Raw genomic sequence first — 20,357 nt, forward strand, 5'->3', positions numbered from 1 at the left:
AAAGCGACCTGGAAAAAATCAGTAAAGTGACCAGGTTTCTTGCTGGTACTTGAGTTACACAGATAGTAAAGGCGAAGACTGACTGTGAAGAACAACTGTTGAAAGACCTCATGAGATTTAGTGCTGGCAAGGCTTGCAGGTGAAAGCAAGTAAAATTCTGTGTATGTAGGTGTAAAGTGATACACATGAGAAAAGAACACTCTGAATTTTCCCTAACAACTTGTAAAATACTGGACTCTCAACTGGCAGTAACCAGGAAGATCTTAGGATCACAAGACGTGCTTTGAAAAAATGTCAGCTCAAAGCTCAACAGCAATCAAAAAAGCAAATTGGATGCAGAGCATTTTAGGAAAGGAAGAGAGGGTGAAAAGAGAACTTTATTACACCACTGTATTGTGAACTTTATTATGCCATCTTAAATACTACAGTAGTGTTCTGCTTATTTCAGAAGAATATTACAGAATGGGAAGAGACTCATGCTTTGAAGGGCACTGAGGGTGATCAAAGCTGTGGAGTAACTTAATACACAGACAACTGTACAACTTACATAAACCATCATTCTTCATCCTGAAAAAGTGGCATGAAGACTATGGGTAGTTCAATGACTGTTCAACCAGCCATTACAACAGCATTTGAAGCTAGTACGAAATGGGCAAACCACACAAAATGAAAGCATGTGTTTCTTCATGCAAGCAGTAATCTGTGGAACTCCTTGCCAAAGGCGCTGAAAGTTTACATGGGCTCAAGAGAAGACTGAGCAAATGTTGCAAGGATGACAAATCTGTTGCAAATTTTTGAATGTAAAGCATGAGAGGGAGTCCCTGACATGAAGATGGTTGGTGGCTGCAAAAGTATTAGGGAGAAGGTAATATTGAACATACCTTCCCTTTTCTTCTGCTGTCCTCTAGGTGCTTGCCACAGTCTGATACAGGAGCCTGAGCAGAACACTTGATCTAACCCAGTACAGCTATTTTTGGAGAATACTGAAGAGATTTGTACCTAAATGTTTGTCTCATGATCTGATACCACTCCAGGAAAGTCACTGGCAGCGTTCTCAATGACTTCACTAGGTCTCTCGTTCAAAACAGAAACACCTGTCTTCAATTGCTATTCGCAGTCATCACTGTCTTTGGTTTGTGCGCATAAGTGCAAAACTTTACGCTTGTAGAATGAGGCCATAAGTTTTGCCAGTAAAGCATATGAGCAAAGAATTTTCCAGCATGAGCCCTACAACTTTCCTGGTATACCTGTTACAACTTAGTACTGTAACTGTAGTATCTAAGAGCCCTACAGGACTCTGAAGGTCATATTTGCAGCCCCCAGTGGGCTGTATCTCAAAATACTGGGATGCAGGTATGCAACCCAAATTACAAGTAGCTGGGAGCTGTATGGATGATGTCCAGTGCGCTTCACTGACATGTGTCTTTCACTGGCAAAATAAAAAGCAGCATGAAAGACTTGATCCCATTCCATTTTAAATCTGTATCAGATCCAGGTGCATGCCAGATATCCTGTAGACAGGAACTGTTGGGACACTACTGTCTTCTGTAGTGATGGGGCTGTTTGCTTAGCAGATTATGATATTTCTACCTTTCAGGATATAGTAAAATTTATCTTTCAAGGCGTGCTGCTATCCTGGATCTTGCTCAAAGAATCAGGCAATATTTCTTTAGGAAGAGTGCGTTAGAGTGGAGCTTTTTTTAATGACTTTCAGTTAATTGCCTTGTGTTGAAAAAGCCATGTACAAAGTGATGCCCTTCACAGACATGAAATTCTGTGATGATATACATTATAGAAGCATTTGTCTTTGTAAGTGGTCATAAACCTGAAAAGTTTTATCTATTTAATATTTCCACTGAAGCAGAACCTGGCTAATGCTATCCTATTGCGGAGTCCATTATCAAGATGTACTGGAACCAATTAACAGAAAGAAAAGTGAGTAGTAAAAGAGGTCTGTCGTCCTTATAATGCTCTATGCCACAGTAAATGACTAAGAAATTAGAACACAGAACAATTAATTTCCAATTTAAAACAATTAATTTCCAATTTGAAGGTGCTTTTTCCCTAAAGAGCTTTAAACATCACATTAAGTTAGCTGAATGAGAAGTATCCAGACTTACTCATGTCTGACAAAACAATGCTCAGATGACAAACATGAAACCAGCCAACAGAACATCAGATGATGTTTGCTGTGCGGTCTGGATGCTTAGTTTAGCTGAACAAATACACTCTAGTTTGGATAAATGATGCAGGCCCAAATTAAAAGAAAAGAGAAAAGTGCAGTGGTGGCTGAAGGCTGAATGCTGTCACATAAAGCATCAAATTTAGGAAGGCTGAAAAAAAGCTGCTAGTGAAAGGGAGTAACTGGTACTTCTTTTTATGAGAAAAACAGCTGTAAAAATTAATTATGGTATATGCACACTTAATCAAATGTTAATTTTTTTTAAGTAGTTACTGAAGGCTACAGCTAGATTATACATGCACCACAGTAACTACTTCCTCAATATCTTCAGAGTATTAGTTAAGAGTATGTTATATTTTAATATTATATTACAGGATTTTCTTCTCTGTACATCTGAAGAACCCATCCTCTTTATAGCTCCTAATGCTCAACTTTGTGTTGCTGCACATTTATTTACTAGCAGTATGTGTCCCATTTTAAAAATGAAATTTCAGGAAGCACTGTAATAACTGTAGGCAATTTTTTTTTTTTTTTTCATTTTTTAGGCAACCAGCTTACTTCCCAAGAGTTTTTGTCTGCTCTCCCCCCTTTTTTTTAATTTGTATTTAATATAATTATTTTACAACTCCTTTGTCCCATAACTTTAAATAAAGTGTCCCAGTGTGATGAATTAATTGAAGGGAATCTTAGCTTCTCAGTCATGAAGTGATTAAGTGCTGTCAGTTATATTTTTTTTTTGAAGGTTGGCCAGTATGAACGAGGATGTTAGTGCAAAATTTCAGTAGAAGTTTTTAAGTTAGCCAGAAGGTGCAGCCTCCCAGAAGCACAAGGGGAAGTAAGACTGCTTTTACAATGGCCCATTGAGAATCTGTTCCTACTCTGATAAAGTTCATGGTCAATTAATAAGTTTTGCTCCAGAAGAACTTAAAATGTTATTCTTCTTTAAAATTGTGTTGTTTTGTGAAAGGAGAATACCGCTTCTTTAGCGTGGGGAAAAAAACTGCTGCTTCATAAGAGGAGTCCACTGTGTGGCTTTATTGCATGTTTAGAAAGAATTTTTTTGCAACTTTGTCCAGAAAATAGTAGCAATGTCAGTTCCGTAGTGATTTAAATTGCTTACCTGCTTTAACTGAAGGCTGGAGTGCATGAAGTCCTGAGTGTCTCACACTTTGATTTGGATAGGCTGTTACTGCAGATGGGTGGGAGGATGTATTTGCAAAGTTTTGTAAGATTCCGCCATGGTCTGCTTTCTTCTTTTCTCTGCAAAGTAGTCCAGTCCTGCACTCTAACCTGGGTAGATACAACCACTGAATTGACATTGAAGTCATACTCACCTGGTGATTCTTAATATGTGTACAAGAACCCAAGCAAGATGAGCTTTTAGTGTCTTTATTTTACCATTTAACATACATCACATGATAATCATGCAAAAATACGACATCTGTTTGACACGAGAGCTTCTGATTTAAGATAGCGTCAATAAAATGGATCTTTTCTTTCTTTTTTTTTTTGCAAGAAAACATATTTTTGAAGCACTGAGTCTTCGAATTACATACAAGAAGAATTATTGGAATAGTTTTTTTGCCAACATCAATAGTGTTCTTGTCTTTTGCAATAATCCAGTTAGTTCTGGCTGTGAGTTCGTGGATCACCTGCCAACTGTTTCTAAACAGACTATACTACCTGCCTTGGGAATAATACCACAACTTACTATCTGGTGAGATCATGATGGTATCATTTGACCTCCACATGTGGTCTCTGTCAAGCACTTCACTGAAAACTGGCAAGACATCAGGGCTGGAACATACTGTTCTACGCAGCCCTGAATTTTGGCAGGGTTGCAACATTTGGCAGGGTTGCAGCATGGCGGCCAGTCACAAGTGGTGTACCCCAGGGCTCAGTACTGGGGCCAGTCCTTTTTAATATCTTTATCAATGATCTGGATGAGGGGATTGAGTGCACCCTCAGTAAGTTTGCAGAGAACACCAGGTTGGGCTGGAGTGTTGATCTGCTTGAGGGTAGGAAGGCTCTGCAGAGGGGTCTGGACAGGCTGGATTGATGGGCCAAGGCCAGCTGTATGATGCTCAGCAAGAAGTGCCGGGTCCTGCACTTGGGTCACAACAACCCCACGCAACGCTACAGGCTTGGGGAAGAGTGGCTGGAAAGCTGCCTGGAGGAAAAGGATCTGGAGGTGGGGGCTGGCCAAGGAGACCGACAGCACCCTGGCTTGTGTCAGAAACAGCGTGGCCAACAGGACTAGGGAAGTGATTTTCCCCCTGTAATTGGCACTGGTGAGGCTACACCTTCAATACTGCTTTCAGTTTTCCGCATTATAAGAAAGACACTGAGGTGCTGGAGTGTGTTCAGAGAAGAGCAACAAAGCTGGTGAAAGGTTTAGAGCACAAGTTCTATGAGGAGCAGCTGAGGGAATGGGGATTGTTTAGCTTGAAGAGAAGCTTCGGGGGAGACCTTATCACTGTCTACTACTACCTGAAAGGAAGTTGCAGACAGGTGGGTGTTGGTCTCTTTTCCAGGTAACAAGCAATAGAACGAGAGGAAATGGCTTCAAGTTGCACCAGGGGAGGTTTAGATTGGGTATTAGAAAAAAAAATCTTCACCAAAATGGTTGTCAAGCACTGGAACAGGCTACCCAGAGAAGTGGTTGAGACACCATCCCTGGATGGATTTAAAAGACTTGTAGATGTGGCTTTTAGCGACATGGTTTAATGATGGGCTTGGAAGTGCTAGGTTGACAGTTGGACTCGATGATCTTAAAGGACTTTTCCAACCTAAGTAATTCTATGAATCTGTGATTTAGTAAGTAAACTTCATATGGCTTGCCAGGTCACAGACAAATAGGACAGGCTCATGTCATTGTAAGCTTTAACTCTCATTAAGGAGAAAGTATGTGTCAGGTAATTATTAGGCTTTGTTGGGCAAGGTATTTAGGGGAAGTTAATAAGACAAAGATCATTTTAGGCAGTGAGGCGTCTGAAGAACTGACATTCAGTAAGCAATGAAAAATGACCCTAACACCATGCTTTAATTAGAAACAGGCTTTGTGTTGCTTTTCAGATTTTGCTTGTAACTCTACCTTTCTTAGATCCTAAACGGAAAATGTAAAAAATTATTTAATAGAAAAACTAAGTAAATATGTGCTGTGTGAATCAGGTTTAATTTAATGGCTTAATAGTATTGCATTCTGGCCAGTGTTTAGCCAAATAAGAAAGCAAGGAAAAACATCAGAAGTATAATCTAGTAAAAACTGTTCTCTGATACTTGAAGCTATTTCTTGAGTTACATTCACAGTCATCTCCCAAAAGTAATAGAATTGAGGAGAGGGGAATGCAAATCCAGTTCCTCTGATTGCATATGACTTCAGTTTTTCACCTGTTTAGAGAATGGATGGTGCAGGTTACTGGGAGAAATAGGCACCTCATTTTGTTCACAGTGTGCTCATTCAGAATATCATAGCTCAACAGACAACCCTTGAGCCCTGCTTAGCTCTACATTGCTGACACTGCCAGCTGTGCATAGCAAGCAGAGTGCCAGGGTGGCTCTCCCTAACAAGTCTTCACAGCAGAGTATGTTTGTAATTTTGGATGATAAAAGTCTTATACTTGGGGAGAGGGGTGGGACGGGTGGCTTGACGTAGAGCCATGTTAAATTATAGTCCCTAATCCTGCATGTCATTGACACTGTGGTACCACTTTGCTATTCCCCCCCTCTTCTTGGCTTCTGAAGATTGTGGAAGTGGGGGCTTCTGGCTGCCCTTCATAATTGCTGGAAGGAACTAGACTTGACTGGAAATTTGCAGGGGGCAGTGGAATGGGACGCCATGGACTAGATGATTTTTAGAGGTCCCTTCTAACCCAAACCATTCTATCATTCTATGAAATGGGAAACTATCACTTGACTTACTGCCCAAAGCAGCTTTCCCAGACATTCTATGTGCCTGCAGATGGGAAGGGCTGATACAAGGGGGGGCAAACACTGGAAGTGTATGGTATGTTTTTCTCTAAATTGAGAAGACTTCTAGGGTGATTGTCTAGGACTTAGCACTAAGCATTAGGAATTCAACTTGAGTATCTTTACAGAAGAAAATGTTAAGTGTAGAGGAAAACATAAGCTCCTGGGAGGTATGTCACCTATGGTTCTCCTTGTTCCTGGTCAAATGCTTGTGTGATTGCCTGGCACTTTCTAGGCCTACCAGATTTTAGGCTACAGTCCATGCTTTTGGCAGAAAATGGGACAAAGATGCAAAATAAATTTTGCAGATCTTCAGTTGGCTCATAACATCTCTCAGATTTTTAAGGACAGACAAGCAGACCAACAAATCAACCAGCCTGTAATCCTGGATGGGAGACTGAGGAAGAAAAGGTGATGTGTAAATCCTTAGGCCAGTGCCTTTCCCAGAGGCAGTGATTCAGGGAGAGAACACTGATCATGCCAAACTCATTGACAAAGTTGTCAGAAGAAATCCGAGCTGCAGTCCTACTATGTATTTTAAACTACTGCTAATGTTCATTTGTTCTGTTCATTGTATTTCTCTAACCAAAAAGATAAGCACAAATATGAATTGAAAATGTGAAGGTCATTTTTGCCTTTTTTATTTAACTTCTCTAGAGGAGAAATTAATCTTAGCAGTGTCTGAGGAGGTTTTGTTGTTTTCCCCCCCCCCCCCCCCCCCCCCCCCAAATGAAGACATAAATGAGGAGGATTACATTGTATTCACAGAAACAGAGGAAGTTCAATTCTTTGCCAAAGCAAACATCCGCAGACTTGTGTAGTCTACATGTTTCAATGCATGTGAAAATATTTGGTGTTGCAGAGTGACTTCCTTGAGTGGAAATAATATTGCAGCTAGTAATGAGATTTTGCAAAAGAAGGAAATCACAGCTATCTTAGTAATTTAACATCTCAAATTTGTTTATGGATAGTTTCCTGTCTGACACATTTAACTGAACAAGTTAAAGTGTTTAAAGAAGATTAGAGTGACATTAATTTTTAACTGCCCTTGACCATGACATTTCAGAAAGGGTGTGTTCAACAAAAACAGATGGAAAAATGAGCTTGCCCCTTCACCTTGTAGTGGCTTTCTTGTGTCAACTGATTTAGCTTTCTGTCGACAATCAGCTGAGTATTCAAGGACATCCTTGGCTTTCGTCTTCTTCATTTTATGAATAAAATAGGACAAGAGCATTGCAATTTCTGTAAAATCCACCAATGCTAAGCTTTTTGTCTGTTATTAAGATGGAGATGTTTTTGCAGTCACAGCTTGTATTTTGATAATGAATACTAAGTTTCATTACCAAACCCTGTTTAATACCAGAATTACCTCATGAGAAAAAATCAATTTGAAATTAAGCAGCATAGAAGTAGGCAAAATGATACAGTATTTTGTGGCCTCTGATTAAAATATTAATGGTAAGGGTATTTTCAGAACAGCAGTGTTGTTTGTACTGTAGTTACAAGCCAGACGTGCCACTTAACACAGCACCTGAACGCTCCCAGCAGCAAAGCAGCTCAGAAGCTGGGGCCATGAGTATGGTTGCGGTGCAGCCATCACATGGGCCAAAGACAGTACAAGGAAGCATGGTGCAGAGCTTCGAAGTCAGGAGGAAGCACTCTGGTACAGAGCAGTGTTGTGTCAGGACACAAGCATGGTTGTCCTGCTTAGGGTTAGTTGATGTTACATTGTGGACTTGAACTCATGTTGGCAGTAGCTTGGGAATCTCACACCTGAACTTGTTCCATGTGAGAGGAGTGTATCCAGAGTGACACAAGATGTTGGGTCCAGTCAGTCCAAATGTCAGTCTTTCTATCACAGCACACCTATTCGTATGGCTATGTAAAAATCTACCTTTAAGTTTCTCATTATTCATTTTATTGTCAGGTTTCCGAGATCCAACACTGAGAAATAAAGATGTACAGAACTAAAAGACGGATCCAGAGAAATTGCTTGCTAGTTTCTAAAGTGTGGTTATTTCTCTGCATTTTATCGAAGTGACAAGTTTTTGAAATAATGTCCTTTAAAACTGTTTTCCCGGATTTTTTAGTATCGATATATGTTGTTTTTGCAATATGTTGATGCATTGCATGGAATCCTAGTAAGCATTTTAAATAACCCACACAGATGCATTCTGCAATATAAGGATGCACGTTTGGGAAACATCAGACTGCTGTCTTTGAATGCTGTTTGTAACGTACTTGTGGATTAAACGTACAGTTATTAATCAAATGAAATGGAATGCCGCCCAATAAAGAAACAAGGTAGAGAGGTTCAGTGCTGAATAGACACTTTAATACAATGTAACTTAGTGGTCAGCCTCAAGAATTGATCATAAGCCCGGTTTCTTTGAGAACTCCCTGAATTTTCCTTTCTTGGTGTATGCTAGTGAAAAGCCTAGTAATGTATGACCTGTCCAGGGAATATTAGACATATAAGTAAATATTGTTTAAGACACATTAATGTTCAGTTGGGACTTCTTGTGGTTTCTAGTGCTAGGCATTGTGAAACATCTGTTGCCCTGTGAAAATGCAGAATCAGCTGGATAGAATAGCTTTTATATCATCAAGTTTGGTGGGCAGATTTATGTCTCCATTCTGCAGCTGACAGATTTATCTCTCTGATTTTCCTAGAACAGCTCCTTTTGGATCAAAATATTTTATTCTCAGCTGCTTTAAGTTATGTACAAAATTGTGGCAAAATATTTTTTTAAACTCTGAAACCATAGATCGATTTTACCAACCTACCACTTGTCTATCACACAATACTGTAAAGGTTCGGTGCAGTTATGGTTATATCAGTAGTTTAAAACTGATTAATAAAACCTGTATCTTTTCTTTTTACTTCTAGAGCTTCTTGTAAAATGGCTCTTAATTGTGTGAAGATGTCTTTAAAATTCTTTGTGCAAGGAGAAGGGTTGGGATGCTCCCAATCATAGTTTGGGGGGCTGCTGTTGTTGGTTCAGTTACAAGTTAGGTCTAAATTTTTCTGTGGGTCATATTTAAACACTCTTGTAATTTGATAGGCATTCTGACTCCACACAATACCATCACCAGCAGGTGTATCAGAATCTGGCTTGCTTAAGTCAGAGTGTGTGTCTAGTCAGTGTTGGATGATGGAAACCAGTTTGCAGTCAGGGCATGCCAGTGATTGAATCCATGTGTTCTTTTTCCAGTACTTTTTATTTCCTTCTAAAAATAATTTCTACCATCACTCAGTTTCCCTGAACTTGTATACAAATTAGACAGAACTGGTTCTATAAAACAATAAAAGATCCTGACATGTAATGTTGCGTAAAAAAGGAGGAAGAAGTAAGAAAATCTATGAGCCTTTATCCCACAGTTTATATCATATGCTATACATTTTTATATTTGTATATGCTAACCCATCATGGAACATCCATTAAAACCAATCCTTATTCCAGACACAAACCTATTGCTGCTAAAATGTGTGTATCACCTGTATCTATGATGTTTGAGGAGGAAGAAAATTGCTTTAAGGGAGATTCTGTTAAATAGTGAACCTGGAAAATTAATAGATTTTCAAGTTTCCATTTTTTCTTTTCTGTGGCAAAATGATAGCTGTGAGAGTAAAAGGAAGAATGTGTTGCCATACAACAAATGTTTCCTGTAAAGTTTATGAAGATATTGGGAAGACTGGTTTGAATGTTGATACACCATCTATGCACTTTTGTAACATCTCAATCACGTAGTGACTGCATCCACTGAGGGGTTTTCTGTTAAGGCACAGTTAGAACTGATTAGATCTGTCTGTCAGTCATTCAGGCTTTCTCCAGTAAGTGTTGGCACCAGCTCCAACACAAATACCTGCAGAGGCTCAGGGAAAACCTGTTCCAGCTAACTCAAGAAGGTGCTGTTTGCTTTGTGCAAGTCCAAGAAGGTCTTTTCATGGCAATTTCTAAGTTGTTGTTTCTTACTTGTATTCTTAGCTGTGCTTCTCAGCTGAGATCAGCTTTTTTCCAAGATCTTTCTCAGTCCTGCAGAAAGTACTTGTGCCTTGTATGTCCATTCTTCTCCCCAGACATCAGTCCTGGAAGAAGGAAGAAAACATGGCTCATTCTGCTATTCTCTGTGTCCTGATACAGTAGTCCTTGGAGAGTATCAAGCCCCCCTCAGCTATTCGATAAATGGTCAAAACGTGTTGCTTGAAAAGCAGTAGTTCCCAGAGGGCACCAACTGGCCTTCAATGTCTAGTTTAGAAGTTACATGGTATTTTTCCCTCACGTCTACAAAAATCCAGCTTCTAGTGTTAGCTTAAGGATTTTTGCCTGTCTGTATCACTATTTTGGAACACTTTGGTAGTTGTCAAGTTCTTTACTAGTCAAGATATAACTGCAGTAATTACAACATTACGATACCTTGTTATTTAACAAGGGTGTACTATGTGCACTTTCCAAGACTGCATTAAATGCGGTCCCTTTTTCTCTACCTTTTACAGCAGGAGTGTGTGGGTTGTCCTTAATAGAACAGACTTGGGAATGTGTCGCACTCTGAGTATGCTATTGGAGAGAACAGAGTGAGATTTCTTTCTTGGTCAAAGTAGGGATTCGAGACAACTGATATATATTTAGTCGGTGTCATCAAGTGGGTTGCGAGTGTTAGTAGATACTGGAGGGACAGAGGACCACAAATTAATGATACAGTTCCTGGCTTACCAAAGGAGGCTCAGTTTTGGAGCAGTAAAACTGCAGTAAATAAGGCCCAGTTTGACCTGTGAATAAAAGAAAGGTGGCGTTTGCTAGATGAATTGGCAAGTACAAACAAAGATAACACTGCTGTTAGAAAGGGTTGATAAATACAAAACCAGTGTCTGACCTGTAAGCAGAGGACAGGCAAAGCAAAGGAGTGGAGCTCACATTGGAAATTTATCTGAATTTATTTGTCTTTGAATGCTTGATGAATTTTTGGTGGTGGTGGCTTTTGTTTCCTTGGACCCCCGTTAATATTTTTCATCAATTCATACTTGGTGCAACCTAACCCAAAGAAAATACAGGACTCCTATGCATGAGGAAACTAACTCACTTTACACATCCATTCTTACAGTATCCACATACCTTTTGAAAGTAAGGTGACTGTGTCAGATGCTACTGACTGAAAATTTCAAGCACTAACCTTGTAGGATTCTTTCCACACAATTTTGACACACAACCTCCCCATGACATTGTTGTTATGCTCTAAATATATTGTGCAATCTTCTCTGAAGCCTTCGAATTTTAATAAAGGTGTTGAGGTTTCATAGATGGAAAACACATTCAGCACATACCTCAGATATTTAGTCTGCAATATTGGTAGTATTTTTCAAATGTCATGTGAGCCATGACATGCATTTAATGGGGAAAATGTTTTTTGCATCATGTGTGGTCTTATCAATATCAGAACAGAAGTGACACTGTTTGTCAGACTTAGGCCCTTTTGGCCCACTTTATTAATCTTAAGCTTAGCTGTTTGTGTTAATTATAGTCAGGAAACACTTAATAACATCTTTAAAAATTACATATTGTGTAACAGAAGCTGTCCTAATAATTTCTTCTAGTTAAAAATGCTGCATAGGAGAAGCACAAGTGCTAAGACTAGGAAATACTCTCTTATGCTCAGAGTGTGGCTCATGTAAGAAAGGTTGGATGGAAAATTACTTCAGATGGTATCGTTAAGGCTCAATTTCTTTATAGAAGAAGCAGGCAGTCATAAGAAATTATTTTCAAATTCTATTGTTTTGGTATATACAATTGCAAGAAAGAACCAGAATGTTCTGGTTTTTCCATTTATGTTTAGCCTCATAGATTTACCAAAATCAGCATTAAAGAAGTATTTTTAACGATTTTTATGACCTGTTCGTGGACTAGACACTTCTTATATACATTGTAGTGTGGCTAGCTTTAAACAAGCTTTTCATCCTCTTTATGGTGTTTGTGAAGTATACGGCACTTAGCTGACAGAATAATAAAAGCATTCTTCTGCGTGTATTTGACCAAGCTTGAATTATTGCATTGTGCAAGAGCTATTTTCTAGCCTTTTCTTCAGGTGTAGCAGCGTGTTCATCCATATATCTATCTAATATTCCTCAGAAAATTCAGCTGAATAACAATTCATAGAGCTGAAAAAGATCGGCCGTCATCTAAGGACTCTTTCTTCTTAGTAAAGCAGTAATGTAGATTTTTTTTTTTTCCTTTCATTGAAGAATTTGGCTATACCAAACTAACATCCTTCAGTCATGTGGTACCTGGGGAAGGGTGATTAGATTTCCTTACTTTCTGTCTTTATTCACAAGATTTCCTAGACTTGGAAAATCACTTTTAAATCACCAGTCCACCCATTTTTTGTCCTCAAGTAAAATGACCTTTAAGGCTGAAGAGACAGGAGTGAATGTGGAAGCTGCAAAATGCCATTAAACAACCACAAAAGTCATGGTTGTGCTTGTGAAGTGTTGGCAAAGTTCAGATGCTGTCTTGTCTCTCAAATGATTCAAGTTCTCTGTGGCTACTGAACTTTGGAATCTTTGTAGCTGGATCAATACCAGTCCCCACTTGGATATTATTTTTTTTTTTGTAAGGTGTATCCAGAAGAATCAAGATGCAGTACTGAATGGTTAGATGTGTTCAGTTATTTAAAATGCAGCTCAGAAGAATGTAGGTTTTTTTCCAACTGCCTAACTGCCAGTTGCCCCAAATAGACATGGAGAAGAATGCAGCACTGGGTAGCTGTCCTCCGTGTAATTCCTCCTATGCAAAACAAAGCCTGATGGGTCTGTTCCACTCAACAGTTTCCCATGTTCAGCTCAGTATCAGACATTCTGGTTCTGTAATAACTGGGAGTTGGGCATATAACTCCCAACTTCAACATATAACTTCAACTTCAGTCAATTGCCCTCTGTTCCTAACCACTGGCAGGCAGTTTCTTCGTCAGGAGAGGTGACCCATCCCGATATGGAGCAACACCATAACTTGAGGCAAAATTTTTTCAGAAGAGCTCTAAAATTTTGCTGTATCCATTCCTCAACATTGGGCCTGGTGCTGTTCTCTGGGTATAAATAATTTTTTAAAATCCCGTGAAGCTTGGTGACCAAAACTGAAGTCTGCAAAATCACTGATTATTATTATTATTATTATTGCACATTTACTGTGCTTAACTTTATCTAGATTGGCCTCACTGGCTTTAGTCATGCACTGTATCCAGCGGACATTCAGTGTAAAATGCAGAAATAGTCCATGGTAGTAGGAAGTAAGGCGAGGATACCTCTCTTTCCTGCCTTCCATCCCCTCCACATTTTAGAATTGTTTGCTATGAAACTGCAGCTCATCCTTGTTAATGTGCTCTATGTCCAGTGCAGTTGCTACGGAGTTTCTCCATATGCAGGATGCAGGCTCACCAAGGAGGGGTGGAGAGTGTCCAGTTGTCATGTGACACAGTGGTTAAAGCATTATTCTGAAAGATGGGACCTAAGCATTTGTGTTTATAACCTAAGACCTTCCTGAGTGCTTTAAAAAAGGAAGGCTAAATGAGGGAGGCTCTATTCATGTCCTGTTCTCAGAGTTTTCACTCAACATAGGAAAGGATGCAGATAGATGACTGCCTTTCCTCTGAACTCTGATGATGGCTTTGAGCAGTATGAAGCTACTGTTTGTTCAGTGAACTCTCCCACAACAAATGTATTTTAAGGCTTCATTAATACTCTGGATTAAAGGAAAGACTATTATTATTATTTAGGCTTTTGAAATACTAGAAAACCACTAGACGGTTCTGTATATTAGATATCTTCAGCTATGGGGAGTATCAGGACAGGCAGAGCAGAGAAGTCATGCAAGCGGAGACTGACGAATGCCAACAACACACCATGTGCGGGCGGCTCCCATTACCCTCTGCCTCAGCTAAGCCTGGTTCTGTCTAGTGTTGTCAGGACTTTTCAAATACAAAAATTCAACAGATTTTCCTACATGTTTCTGTTTTTATTAGTATTAGTATTAGTATTATTTTTCCAGAAAAGGCTGAGTTCCAACAAGCTACAGAAAAAGTTATGCAACTCAGTGAAACCCACGTCAGTTGTAATAATTTTTTTCGTATTTTTAAAAGCAGTGTAAACGGTAATGAAGTCTTGGCTTCCCAGCCAGCATGTTACAAGTATTGGAAGCCGAGGCGTTACAGGAGTTTGTCTCTGAAGTTCAGTAGACAGAGTACAGTATGATCTCATATCATCACGCAAACAAACTTTCAATTCTTACTAGGCTCTCTGAAGTCCTCAAACAAGAATTTGAGAGGAAAATGAAAGAAGTGAGAGTTTACTCCCTACATGTACCGATTGGAGTATTTAACCATAATTAAAGATCTGAAAAAAACAATGGAAAAACAAGATCATGCTGTGGCTCAAACGTAACAGCACATGTAGTGTCATACTGTGTGTTGCCAAGTGTTGGGCTCTCTAGTTCTCTTTTACCGAAAACATCAAATGTCTACCAAACTGATATTTCCGCTGTGATGTTCATCTGCAGTTCTTGTCCCTTTCCTTCTTTGAGTGCAATGTTATTATACTTCTCCTGATCTGTCTTTTTAATCTCCTGTTGTCACTATAAATGCTCATTATAAATATACTATGCTGAGAAATTAGGTCATATGACAAATACATTTCTTTGTTGTTACTGATAATTTACATCAACAAAAATTATGCTTTACTGTGCCTGTTTTTCAACTTTGCCAGATTTCACAAGGAACATCCCTAAACGATTTACAGAGAAAGAAGAGGCGTGCCCCTCTTCCACCAACTGCATCTGCACCACCCACTCCTGCCATGCCAAACAGGACAGAAGAGAGGGAAGACAAGAGGAAGAGCACAATGGGTGAGAGGTGTTCTTTTCTTCTGTATAATCCTATGCATCTGCTTTCAATACTCAGTGTTCAAAGTTTCCTTGATTCTGTTATGCTGCGAATTCAGAAACATCTGTAACCTGGGGAAAAAAACACATTGCTCTGCAGAATGAAAGTCTGGAAACAAGTGCTTGTGGATTACCTCTTTTTTTTTTAAAAAAAAATTAAGCTACCATTCAGAGTACCATAGAGGAGTAAAAGGTACATAACGCTCATCAGATGATTTGAATGTTGGATATAAGCTGGATATCCACAGCCCTGTGCCTATTCTGCATCTTTAAGGTCACGGTGGTTTTGCTAGTAAATGGAAATACAGAAGTAGTAAATGGAAATGCTACTAGATGGAGGTAGGCCAGACAATACTGAATGCATCTGAAGCCATGGGGTTCTACTAGAACTGAAGTACAGTCAGGCTGGTTCAATATCTTCTCATGTTCCTGAAGCCTGAAGACATTTTCTTTTCCTGTAGTCCTCCAACAGTTTGATATGAACTGACCATATTCAATGAAGTTTTTCTTCTTAATTTAGTTTTTAATTTTATTATAAATCAATTTCTGCTGAGCCTTTAGTTAATCAGTAGCAGAAAAGAACTGGTACTCTCAAAGGAATGCCATTACATATATGGAGACAACAAAAGAAACTTCAGCTGTATGTGACACCACATTTATTCTTATACAGGAAGAGTGGAAAACGTTCTCCCAGACCTGTGTTTTTATCTGACTCCTGGCTTATTCAGATCAGTGGGATCTGTGCCCGAGTGAGGACCCCAAAATTATGCTTTTAGCAAACAAAGTGATTTTATGATGGGTGAAGATATGAGATAATAACCCCACATATTTTGAACTCATTTTTCAGTACATTAAGAGAATAATTCTTCAAGTGCCATAATGCACTCAGTGCACTTCAGTCCGTGCCTTTGACCTCATGTTTCATAAAGTGCCTAAGACATACAGATATGACATCCTGTCATACATAATTGCTTACATTACAAATGCCTCACAGTTTAGAAAGAAACCTCTTGGCTTTGGTCCAACATTTATTTTCAGTAAATGCTTCACATTTAATGCATCAGCATTTATGTAGCAGCAGGAGTCCATTATCTTGTGACATGTTCAACTCCATTGACATCTCTTATTTAAAACCTCTAACAGTAACGTTTTCGCTGTGCCATATAACACAGGAGTTTTCAGCAAATTGGCTTACCTTTAACCATTTCAGATCTCACAGTCTGTCACTCCTCACGATTTGCCCTATTGCTGGTCACTTACTGATGACATTTGGTGCTTTAACTTTTTGTAAGAATTTGTTTTATTTTGTATCGGTGCTCAAAATGTTACAGATGAAATAAAGCAGAGCAGAGCAGAGCCATTTCTAGTCTTTTCAGTAGTGTGTACGTGAGTGCTTGCTGGCCAGACTGCCCATGTAGGATTCTGTAGTATCATTTACTTTAATGGAGCCTTATTATTTTATACCGACAAAGAACTTGTCGCACAGTAGCCTTGTCTTCAGTGCTTTTCATTTTCTGCTACCTGCTTGAATCATGCGTTCATTAACACAAATGTTACAGCAAGGGAAGGTTGGTAAAACAGCCTCTCTTTGGGGCCCTTGCAAGAAAACAATGAGAAAGCACAGATGGCTCTGAAAGCAAGAGAGAAAAGCTGTGAAAAAAGCAAGACTGTAGTGAGGGGAAAAACGTGCTGCAAGAAATAGGCAGCCACATGATGGAAAAAGGATTAAAGCTCCCATGCTAGCCACATGACTCACAGCAGAAGATCCTATCAGAAATATTCTCAGAGTAGCAAATTCACTTCAGTATTCAATACTGAATCACTTAATGTGACCCCAAAGTATTGTGCCCAGTTTTCTCAAAGCAGTAAAAAGGGGTCTGCACGTTTGCCAGCATTAAATTGTCTTGAATCTCTGGAAGCTAGTGACTCCTAAATAGAAAATCGTAATAGTTTACACTTTTTTCCTCCCTCTTGGCACCACTTCCCTTCTCAGCAGCACCAAAGCATGACCCTGAGTGTGGGAATGATCAGAAGTGGATCAGACTAGAGGTCCATCTCTGCCAGCATCTGTCTTCAGCAATGACCACAGGAGATGCTGAAGGTAGGGTATGAGAGCAGAACAGGCAGGTAGTCACAGTTCCTCAATGAATTTTCAGCCTCTTAAGGACTTTCCAAACTGCAGTAGCTCTAGGTCTGTACACTTCAGACTGACATCAGCTTTTTAACATTGCAAATGCTTAATATAGTGCAAAGGTGCATGTATTTATTTAGTTATTGCACATAGTATTGATGTAAGCCCCCAGCCAAAGTTATGAGCATTTCTTTTGATAGCTTTAAACACTGTTTTGCAAAAACCAACTTAATCATCTGCTTTTCCACAATGTCCAAATAAGAAAGAAAACCTACTCAGAGAAAGAAAAGAAAAAACTGTCAAGATACCTACTTCAAAAATACTGACCTGAGGCATCTTCATCTTTCTATCAAAGAGTCAGGAAAACAGTCACATAAAGTATCCTAGAGGTCAAAAATTCAGGCAGTTGGGCACTTAAGAAGATAACCCCCCCCCCACATTTTTCACATTTTCTTACATAGCATTTTTCAATTAAATTTCTATTTTTCCTCCTTCCTTTTGTCTGCCAAAACTGGTGATTTTAACTGTTAGTAATGATGTACATGTATGTGCTGGGCTCTATTCTGGTCCCATTGCTGTTGGTTTAAGAGAGACGAAGCTTTTCCTTCTCCCTTAATTATTTGGGGGTAAATAAGAGCAGAATTGGATCCAGAGAGACTTCGGATGTAAGGGGAAATTAATGTGTGTTTCAAAAATAACAATAAACAAACCAATCATTATCTTGCAATGAAGTAACTAGTCAATTGATCCCCCTGTAGGTGATGGACGGCAGGTGCCACAAAAGCCTCCTAGAGGCACCGCTCGTGGTCCACCCCAGTTAGTGATCCCCCCACCCCCACCTTACCCTCCTCCTGACAGAGACATTGTGGATCCAACAGTGTGTTACAGAGAAGCAGATGTTGCAACACCAACAGAGCTGGTACCTAAACGTATGTTTGAAAATACATGTATTTGCCTTTCCACTCTTTTGATGGTTACTCTCAGGGTTAGCTTTTCCAGACTTTCTTCTCTGCTTTCTAGACATACATGTATGTTTTTTCCCATTTTTCCAGCCTGTTGTCTTTTAAAATGTCCAATGCAGTGTAACTAATTAATATAAAGAAAAAAAACCCACTTGTTTGAAGACAGTTTTGCAGATAACACCTGGCCGTTGTGTGGAAGCATTTAAAAACAACCATTAAACCTTGTGACTTTGTGCAGCTGGAAGCAAATATCTGATTTAATTGTATTAATTCTCCACGTTTGGTTTTCTATACTAACATTTTTTCTGTCTCTCCAGAGACAGAGTTCCTTTGAGAGTCAGAGACAGAGTTCCTTTGAGAGTCAGTAGGTCTGTCAGTCTAGGTTGAAAACTACAGGGTCTGCCTTAGGAAAACTAATCCATTTACAGGAGCTGTATACTGTTCAAAGGCCTTCCTGTCCTAATGGGTACATCTTCCTTGCCATCTCTGGATAGTCCTTTGTGTGCTCTTCCCCTTGGGGTGTAACAGTTATCAGACAAAGAAATACGGCATTTTCCACATCCTTGTGCATTTGTGAAAAGCATGTTTTCATGCTACTTTTTCATGCTTACCCATCGACTGTCTTTAAGTCTTTGTATATAGTCCAAGCCTTTGATCGGTTATTGTGTTCCCCGTGGGCTTGCCCTGCACACCAATGAAGATCCCGTGAAATCAGCAAAGCTCTGCACGCTATGGCATCTCATGGACACGCTTCCTTTGAAAGTTAGGAGGGTGTCTCCTAACCATGGGATAGAGAAACGTCTCTATTAGCTGCTAATTTGACAAAATATCTTTTTCTGGGACATTTTCTTTACCAGAATTATTCTGCAGGTAGCAATTACTCTGATACCTCAATGTTGGTGTGTTTGCTGTTGGATGCCAGCTAAATCTAAAGCATTATTTTCAAAATCTGTGCTGAGGAAATACAGACTGACAAGTTTTACTGGGGGGAAGAGAAGGAAATAAAGGGGTTCATACTAACAGAAAACAGAATCTTAGTGAGGATTAACCCTAATTCATTTTTACTGGCATATGCATCATATCATATCATACTTTAAATCTTTTTTTTCTTTTTTGCTAGATACCATCAGCTTGCATACAGTGTTTTCTTTAATAAAAATCTCTTGTGGCCTTCTTTGCATTAATATTTCTGTTTCATTTGAGTTTCTACCACTGTTATTTTGCAATGCTTTCCAGATCTACCTTGGTGATCAAGTACCCTTTAATCAATGCAGCTCTTGATTTTATCAGCCTGATCATTTGCTCTTAAATAAACAATATCCCAGCCAAAAGATTTTGATTAAGCTTGTACATGGAAACATAAAGTGACCTTTTGTTATCCTCAGTTTACTGAGAGCAAAAGAATAGTGTTTAGTGGGTACTAATTTTAAACTTAAAAGCATCAGTGTTGAAGAGGGACAAGTTTAGCTTTATAATTATGCTGTGTTCTACTTAGAGAAAGATAGATGTATAGATTTACACAACAGAAATGTGTATAGACATACCCATGAGAGAAAGCAGCACATACGACAGATGCTAATTATATTGACTAATGCCATTCTGAAAGGCGCTTAGATACCGTAGTGATTAGTGGTATAAGAACAGGGTTTTGCAATGATGTTTTTTATTGCCTGAGAATGCCTCCAGCAGTGCAAATAGGTCTTCGGCGGTAGATTCAAAGAAGGACAAAATTTTCAGTCTTCCTAAGTAACCTCAGTCAATGTGTTTTCTCATGGAACAAGGTGGGAAGGAGGATAAGCTACTGATGCTAGCTGTTGATGAAAGTCATGTTTGTTCTGAAATCACTCTCAAAACAGCTTTCTCTGATGAGGATTGTGGTCGTCTTTGCTGAGTGGATGACTGCTGGCAGCAGTTAAGTCTTTCACAAGATGAGATTCCCATTCAGAAATTAAAATATGGTGATCATATGGAGTTTAAATTCTTGTTCCTTACGATCCGCCACTGTCTGTGGGGCACTGTGTCTCACCCCTCATTCCTTCCCAGCAAACACACAGTTCTCCCATTGTGCTCTGGGAAACCCATGTTGAGGAATTTTCATTTCATAGAGGACAGTGATAATCACTCTTCACGGAGTTTTCCAAACTTATGTGGAGTGTAAGTCATTCATGAATAGGGCCTTTAGTAAGATA

General features: G+C 39.2%; 1 protein-coding gene across 10 annotated transcripts in view; it reads left to right on the plus strand.

The window, feature by feature from the left end:
• COBL (cordon-bleu WH2 repeat protein) overlaps positions 1–20,357 on the plus strand; it is a 208,781-nt gene that overhangs the window by 141,815 nt on the left and 46,609 nt on the right. For 9 of the 10 annotated variants that reach the window (XM_055799625.1, XM_055799623.1, XM_055799624.1 and 6 more), the window contains 2 exons: positions 14,901–15,039; positions 17,965–18,135. In XM_055799625.1, coding sequence (XP_055655600.1) covers positions 14,901–15,039; positions 17,965–18,135 — 310 coding nt within the window. The remainder of the gene's footprint in view (positions 1–14,900; positions 15,040–17,964; positions 18,136–20,357) is intronic. The other variant, XM_055799629.1, reaches the window with a different exon arrangement.

This window comes from Falco peregrinus, chromosome 3, assembly GCF_023634155.1.
Source record: "Falco peregrinus isolate bFalPer1 chromosome 3, bFalPer1.pri, whole genome shotgun sequence".
NCBI lineage: Eukaryota > Metazoa > Chordata > Aves > Falconiformes > Falconidae > Falco > Falco peregrinus.